Source organism: Spinacia oleracea, chromosome 1 (assembly GCF_020520425.1).
Source record: "Spinacia oleracea cultivar Varoflay chromosome 1, BTI_SOV_V1, whole genome shotgun sequence".
In the NCBI taxonomy this organism is placed as follows: Eukaryota; Viridiplantae; Streptophyta; class Magnoliopsida; order Caryophyllales; family Amaranthaceae; genus Spinacia; species Spinacia oleracea.
In genome coordinates, this window is record NC_079487.1 from 21836408 (window position 1) to 21845405 (window position 8998).

Here is an 8998-nt window from a genome sequence, read left to right on the forward strand (position 1 = left end):
AAAGTCCAAACGAACTCTATGCCAGTAAGGAACGGGATGCCTAAAGGAAGAAGAACAAAAGGAAAAAACAATAATAAAAGAAGAATAGGAAAAATAAGGAAAACAGAAAGTAGGCCTACTCTCCTTATGGAAGCTGTTTTTGCGGACGATTGATTCTTCAACCTCAATGATCAATGAAATATATCTCTCTGTGTTTTTACATTTATGGTGGACAAGCTCTTCAACATATAGAGCTCTCTGCAAAGCATCCACCTCTTCTTTGTAAGTACTGCAAGTACCTTCTAAAGATTCACAAAGAGGAACAGACTCTATTGGGTCATTGGGCTTTTGATTTTCGGGGGGAGGAGGAAGGTCCTCGAACTAAGGTTTTATGGGGAAAGAGAAGGGGAGTGAGACGGTGTAAACGGGACTAAGAATCACCCTTCTTGGACTTGGAATATGAGGGGTAGGGGTTGACACAACAACAAGGGTTTTATCAACTTCAACTTCCTCATGGACTTTCTCTATAACATATGGCTTTTCAGTTTCAACAAATCCTTCGTCCATTGCCCCAACAGTCACAACATCATCTTCCAACTCATCCTCAACCTCCGCTATAGGTTCCTCACTCTATTGGTTACCTATGGGTTCACTCAATTCACCCTCACCCCCAACAAAACTCGAATCATTATTTTCAATAATTTCTTGAACTTTTTTAAATCTGTCAAGAGCAGCCTTACTAGCTTTAATAATCTCATTAGTAGAGATCTAGTACACTGAATCTCAATCTCAAAGTTTAATTTTCTTAATTCCTCTAAGAAGCTATCTCTGCTTTCTGATTCGGGTTGAACATGATTGGGCAAGGGTTCACAATAATACACGGGAGAAGAAATAGTGGAATCATGAGGCAAAACATTGATATCCATGCAAGGGTTAGATAACATTAGAATATGCATGATTATCATAAATATGAGAATGCACCTCATTATAACAAGCATTCAAGGAACAGCGGGTAGAAGCATGTAGATTATGTTAATAATTTGGATTAGCACATGGAACATGAATGGTCATTTCACGCTCATACGAATCCCTTGCAAACCACATATAGTGATACCACATATCATCCAAAGACAAGGCTCGAAAATCACCATTAAATTTACTTTCTATCACAGTCCTTGTATACTAATTTAAACCACCATAAGCAAAACCACAATAATCCCAAAGATTGAAATTGTGGTAACCAATAAAATCATTTAGTCTATCGAAATACACACAAAAAAGCTGATTTACAAATAGAGGAAAAGAATAATAATCCATATTTTTTTCAAAGAAAATATATACATGGTCTCAAAGAACTGGAAGTTCTCCTAGACTCAAGAACATAATCTAGACCACAAAATTAATAGTAAAAAAATTAAACCGTTTCCCCGGCAACAACGCCAAAATTTGACAGGCTAAAGTCGTATGACTTAATAAAAAATAAACCTAAATTCACTAACTAAATAACAAGGAAAGTCGGGATCGAATCCATAGGGAAATAGTGTTCTTCCTACTACTAATTAACAAGTCTAGACTATGAGTAACAGGTAAAATGGGTTGATTTTGAGTATTATAACTATGACAATAATTAAACAAGAAAATAAAAATATTAAGGGAATCCAGGGCAACGGTTCACCATAAATGCAGACTGGGATTGGACAACGGGAAATAATAAACAATTAACAATCATAACTAGGAAAACATGCATCTCTCGAATCTTATGAATTCCTTAGGAAATACAACTAGCAGGCTCTCGCAATTTACTAGGAATAATTCCTAACTAATAGCCACAGATCATAAGCATCAGATTTATACTTCTCGGCGCATAATCTAAGATTTATCAAACTCAATGAAAATAGTCCGGCCGAACAGAATTGACTACCAATATAAAGCAGACTATAGAAATCACGATTATCAATGAATAATAAACCCAATCCAATCCAAATCATACATTCATGGATCCCCTAAACCTTAGAAAATAAACTACTCACACATATTTAGATTAAACAAAAGGATATTTAATGAAAGCATAATTGAAATTGAAAAATGGCTCCGAAGAGCATAGTTAGGATCAATAATCAAGGAGGGACAGGGGTAAAAACACTATAAAATATGAGCATATCAATATCAACAAGAAAACATTATAAGATTCCATGGCATGGATTTTTGAAAGTTGAGAATTTAAAACACAAGGGTCTTACTTGTTGAACATGACATGGAAATCTATTGTTAGAAGATTCTAGACAATTACATTCATAGGCCAAAGATGGATTTTATGACTTACCTTTTTCTTTTGAGGGAATTATACTGCGGGAATTTTATTAAGTTAAATCAATCTCCGCAAAGTAATGATACTTTGGGGAAAAGAACTAGTACAAACATACTAAGTGTTATCACTAGTGTCCCATCTTGCAACTAGATGAGCAACTGTGTTACATGCTCGTTTCACATGAGAGATATTGAAAGACACAAAGAATAAGCTATCTTGTTTGATGTCATTGTAGATAAGGTGTATTGGGGTAGGCATGCACGTGTTACTCTTGATCGCCTTAACCACATTAATAGAATCACTCTCCACACATATTCGATCGTACCCAAGCCTCCTAACTATTAGTCCATACCGAACCGCTAGTGCTTCTGCAATCTCAGGAGTAGTATTGTGAGTTTTCTTTACCGCAACTACTACTAATACACCAGCCTCGTCTAGAATTACAACACCTAAACCAGTCCTACATTTCTCGACGACGTGGGCATCCGTATTCAATTTTACATATCCTTGTGGCGGGCGAGTCCATGAATTACTTTCTTGTGTCCTCACACCATCCGTCCCAAAAGACATAGGTCGGTGGACCTTGCTAGAGTATGTATTATACTCCTCCACCATACGCACAAAGCCAGCAGTTAACATGGCAAAATGTGGTTGCTCATTCTCAAAAAGTAATATATTTCTTAACCTCCATGAGGCCCACATAAATGCTGCCATTTTACCCACAACTATTGTATTGCATTTACGAGTTATCCACAACCACCTATCAACAAAGGAAGAGGTAGGAGCACCCACCAAAGCATTAGCTAAATTACTATGAAGCCAAATTTCCTTTGCCAACTCACACTCAAATAAAGAGTGGACAATAGTCTCAGATGGAGCATAACATATAGGACAAGTAGCATCTGTAGCAATGTGAAGATATACAAGACGATCCTTCACAGCCAAATTTCCTTGGCAAGAATTCCATAGGAAGTGACGCAATTTAGGTGGCCCCTCGATACCCCACGTAGCCCTCCAAACCTCCTCATCAATCGCTTCATTACCCATCTCAACAACACCCATCAGATGGACCTTACGGAGTACTTACCATCCCTTGATTGCCTCCAACACAATATGTCATTAGGCTTACGTTGTGAGATACGTAAAGCCAAAATAATAGAGATAATCTCCACAGGAAACAAAGAACTAAGTACCTCTCCATTCCAATTGCCATATTCCATATCAAACAAATTAGCCACTCGCAAATCTTTATCATAGCCCATAGGTGGTGTTGGGTAATATACCTTTCTAGCTTTAATAATCCAAGGGTCAGACCAAATATTAATACTTTCTCCATTACCAATCCGCCACGCTAGGCCATCACGAACAAGAGACTTAGCACCCCACATACCCCTCCATGAGTAACTAGGATCATATCCACCATTTGCATTTAAAATATTTGAGTGTTTAAAATATCGTGCCTTGAGAATACTATGAAGTATTCTTACCTATTTCACAAGAATTTGAGAAAATATGGCTATATTTACTCCTTGTGAAGTATGTGAAAGTCTTCAATGCAATTGACAAAAGGGTATAAAAGAAATCAACTTGGCAAGAATTTTGGAACATCTAGGCTGGGTCAAGGTGATGTTTGCATAAGCCAAGAATGATTATCAAGATTGTTTATATGGCATTATAACAATCAAATCTCCATAAGAATATGGTATGTCCAAATGGAGGAATAAAAAATATATTCGATTAATGATAATCAAGACTACTTTCCTATATAGTTTTTAAATGATACTCTCAAGTGACTATCACACTAAATAAAGTTGTCAAAGATAAAGATAATTTGTCATAAGGATTGAATGTTCTTCAATATATATATATATGAGCAACTCATAGAAACAAAAGGTATTCATTCTACCAAAAATCTGAGAACATATAGTTGTTGCTCTAGGGTATTGTCTTTTAGGAAACCATCATATTTCCAAAAAGGAAAGTGGGAGAAATATGACCTCGAAGTGACCTCAAAAGAACTTCGAGTCAAGAAACAAACAAATGTAGGATACTTAGGAGTCTTTGGAAAAGCTCCGTACTTAGAAGCCTTTGGAAGAGCTTAATGAAGACTTTGGAAGGGCTTCAACAGAATCCTAGTCCTAAAAGGACTTGAGTAATGTATTTATAGACATTAACGTTTGATGTTCAATACCTAGGTAAATCGTATAAGAAATAAAATTCAACCAAGATAGATACATAGATATCTTAATTGGGGAATGAAACCTATGAAGACTTTGGAAGAACTTTAAGAACATATGACGTACAGGTAAGCTAGGACGAATTAAAAATTCCAAAATTTGGTTTGAGGCCATTAAAAACATAAGTATGGTTTGAGCCCATTAAAATCCGAAATATCTTCATCTTAAGAATCAAATCTATGATTTGGTTAATTTGCACAATGGGTTCACACACATTGGCTGCAAACATTGGTTGATTTGTATAAAGGATTCACACCCATTGGTTGCAAACATATTTTCAAAATATACAAATGTGATATTGTATATGCATACAAAAGAAAAGTTAGACTGGTGCTTAAAGATTATAAACAACTTCACGGCGTTGATAATGTTGAAATCTTTTCACCAAGTCGGAATGCTTGAATTATTTTGGATAAATCTAGTAATCATTGCATATGGAAATATGGAAATTGGAAAACGAAACACCTTCCTCAATTGGACTTGTATAAAGGAATTGTGTACATCACACAATGTAAAAGTTGTGGATGCTAGATAAAAGAGCAAGCTTAAGAAATATATTCGTAGATTAAAGCATGCAAGTGGGAATTGAACCATATTTTTCAACAAGGCTATTGAGCAATCATAGCTTTATAAAAATATGGATCATCTTATAGATAAGGAGTTTAGTGGGAGCCATGTCAAGTTTATTGGTTCTATATATATATGAGATAAATATCTCTGTATTGAAAATGATATTCAATTTCTAAATGCTTAGATTTGAAAGTATTTGTCAATATTAGAACCATGGCGAAATTTAGAACATACTGGGTTAATGATCTATTGGATAGGATCTAAAGCGTTGTTTGGATTATGTAAAAGTAATTACTAAATCAAACACAATTGAGAGACTTAAAAGAGACTCCTAACCCATATGAGTAAATCTAAGTAATGAATGTTATAACTAAAGTGTAAAGCTTGGTTGTTATTACTAAAGTTAAACATGAAGGACTTGAATAAGAACCTACACTTTATATCAGGTGGCAATGCCAAGATGTTTTAGCAAAATTCGGTATCTCGTGAAACTGAATAAGCTGAAGTTAGATGGATAGGTTTTAAAATGCGGATGGTTTTTGCATTACAATCAATCATGTATAGTGTGATATATAGATCGCCAAGATAACTCGTAAGTGTTGGATCATGACGGGTTTATACCAATTTCTCTTGATCTAGATCAAAGATCACTAGCATAATATCAAGAACATCCAATACATGTGGACATGTAGAATGAGCACTTGATAAGAGGAAGTGAAGATGAACTAAAGTGTGCATAGCCTAAACAAAAGTTGGATCTTTTTGTTAGGCAAACCACGAACATACACGGGCAATTAGGAGTCATCATTAAAAGGTGGTAACATATGTTCAAAACCCTATGTGATGCATGGGAAACTGAGTCAATGATTGGTTTCCAAGTTCTCAGTAGAAAGATGTGTCTCCCACATATCTGTGAACAGGTTGGAGTATTCCAAAAGAAAGCATCATTTACAAATTCTACATTATTGAAATGAATTAATTATAGCCCAGTAAGTAATAAAGGGGAATTTTTTATATTTGGAGTTCTTCAATGAACTCAGGTTGATGACAAGTCTGCTATCTGGATGGTTTTCTATTTTAAATATGAGAATCATTCTAAAAGAAATGAAACACTAGATCATTCTATAAACATATTCAAAGATCTTTTCATCTTACATCGAAAGGCTTTCGATAGAAAAGATGCTTAGAATAACAAAGTATGATAAACTAAACCTCTGCATGTAACACTCTAATAATTCCTTGCCTTTATAAAACCATTTTCCAACTTCAAATAAAGGAATTACTAAAGTATTATCGCCAATGTGATAACGGTTAAAGCTATTTGTAGAAGCCTACTTTTGTCCCCATTCCCGAAAGGGAAGGTTCGATGATGAGAACATAAATCTCCACTTGGCAACGCATCTCCTATAAAATAACGAATCTCGATCACCCTTTTCATTTCAGCCGAACCTGCTATTTATAGAAACCTGCTAAAAATAGTAATTGCAATAAAAGGTAGTTGTTAAAAGTGGAAAGTCATAAAAGATAGAAACCTGTCAGAATTAGGTGTTGCACTCCAACATAAATCCTAAAAGAGATAGAATTTACAAGAGGAATTATGTTCCTAGTATAATTCGAAAATAAGAGTTACGTATTAATTAAAATCCTAACGAACCTAGAGTTTGTAACGGGCCCAGACGCATTCCGTCATAAAGTTAATACGCACTAAAAGACTCGGATAAGTCTCAAAGACTCCGTATTCCACGAGTCCAAATCTGACAAGGAAATACGGCCCAGACCCTATTTTCAACGACTGGCTCTGGGCGCCGAAATTTTCGGCGCCCAGCCCTTGGCGCTGAAATTACCTGGGTACGTGTTCTCTCTTAATTCTTCTTGGATTAGTGCTCTAAAAATCTATCTTTCCACAAACTTTTCCCTATAAATACAGCCCCAAATTCGACGTGAAAAGAACACACACAATTCATATTCTGAGTATTGACTCCAACCCCTAAGCCTAAGCCTCACGCTGCAAAATTGATCCCGCGTTCTATCGCAATCGACCCTAAAGTCGAACAGAACATATCCTGTCCCTTGTAGCTGAAGAATTAAGCCCGGAAACTCGAGATTCGTTAAATAAAAGGAGAAATAGGAACGCCAAAGTGGTTAGTTTTCTGAGAACCACAACGCACCTCTCAAGGGTGTGTTGTAATGTGTCCCTTCGCCTGATTTAATCGCTTTCATCACCCTTTTATAAAACTGTTAAACTATTAAATTGATTGTTCTATCACGCCTAATAAAGATAATATCTTGGACAATTGAACTATCATGCTAGGTCCGTTAAATCAATCTAAACAAGATAATCACGATCGATCTAGTATTATGTGTTGCATATTGTTAAAATCAATTCAGATTAGTTTAATAGTTAACGCATGTCCCTTCAATTATTTATGCTGAGCTAGTAAGGATATTCTGCCTCTGGAGCATCGATGAGCACTCCTCTCGGTAGTTACAGTCCCCCGAACTCTCAATCTCTGCCCTGCGGGTGTACGTTGAGCGATCTCCACACCAGGGATCACAAGGGAATCTATGGCTGTCGTGGTCAAACATAATTGCACTCCCTTTATGTCACGATAACCGGGTTTTGTCAGTTTTTTTCATTGTCGTTAAAAACTGAATGGCGACTCCTATATTACTAGTCAATTGGGTGTAAACTCACAGGAAGTCCAATTACACTTGATCTAACAAAAAAATGTCACGCCCACGATGGACGAGGTTACGCATTAGCCTCGTGCTTTTTCGACCCCCTCACAGTGGCGACTCCACTGGGGATAGTGAAGGAAATAACTCGTGCTCGTAGGTAATCAAAATAGCCGAAGGGTGAAACTATCCTACCCCGCGCTTATTTCCCCATCAAGTTGGGACGACCTGAAAATCAGCATATTAATGTGAACGGGCAGAACCGCATAACGAATCTTTGCTCCCTTGGGATGTTTAATCTCGGGAGTTGGGACTAAGGATACCCATCGCCAACCGGGGGGTGCATACGCTTCGAATGTTGTCCACTCGGCACTTTTCGCTAGTAGTACACTCGTCCCGAACCCAATCGCTCGCCCACTAGGTCCCTCTCATTGGTGCATGCCCCCTTGGCTTACATCGTGATTGGCCTCTTGGGCGAAATTCGTCTGTTGAAGGCACTACCTCGACCGGGGCATGTGTTGGATCTGCAATAAAAGCGATACCAAGCCGGCGCAAATACTACCCATAGAAGCCTATCATAAACTACATGACACATTATTATTCTGCCTCATGTTGTAATGTTAGTTATGTGTAGCGAATTATGTGATTGTGTGTGACAAATAATGTTAGAAAACCAACGACCTTAAAAATTGCCCAAACGTTCATAAACCAATTGGCCAAAGAGTTATACCAAAATACGTGTTCCGCAACCCCGAACGATCGCCACAGCAATAAGCGACGCTCAGGATGGCCCGTAACGAATCCCACAACGCTGCACAACGCGTAAAGGACGTTATTAGGCAAGCACGAAAAATTAAGTCGCATAAACAAAAAAATATACGCGAACAGAATACGAGTACCAGTCAGGGACGCATTTTCAGTGCCCCTGGCTGGGCGCCAATAATTTTCACGCCCACCGCTGGGCGCTGAAGTTGCTGCCTAGCCTTTTGGTCAGGCACAACAGCCTCGGTGCCCGCGCATAAAAAATACGTAGCAGTAAAAGAAAATTCGCGAAAATTGCTGCAAGGGCGTACGAAAAGGCACTCGATTCTAAAAGAGACTTACAAAAAAAAAAAACTCTTTGTGTCGTTGTTAGGCCTCCTATGACGACAATGTTCGGCACCAAAACCGAGCATGCTAGTTCAATTAACTTTGAATGTCACACGGGCAAGTGTTTCGAAAATCCAAA

The 8998-nt window shown here is 37.4% G+C and overlaps 1 protein-coding gene across 1 annotated transcript; it reads right to left on the bottom strand.

Annotated features, from left to right (window-relative positions):
- Positions 1 to 2401: 2401 nt before the first annotated feature.
- LOC110799297 (uncharacterized) lies at positions 2402 to 3349 on the bottom strand. Its single transcript, XM_022004522.2, has one exon. The coding sequence runs from the start codon at positions 3347 to 3349 to the stop codon at positions 2402 to 2404; it is 948 nt and encodes a 315-aa protein (XP_021860214.2).
- Positions 3350 to 8998: the final 5649 nt, after the last annotated feature.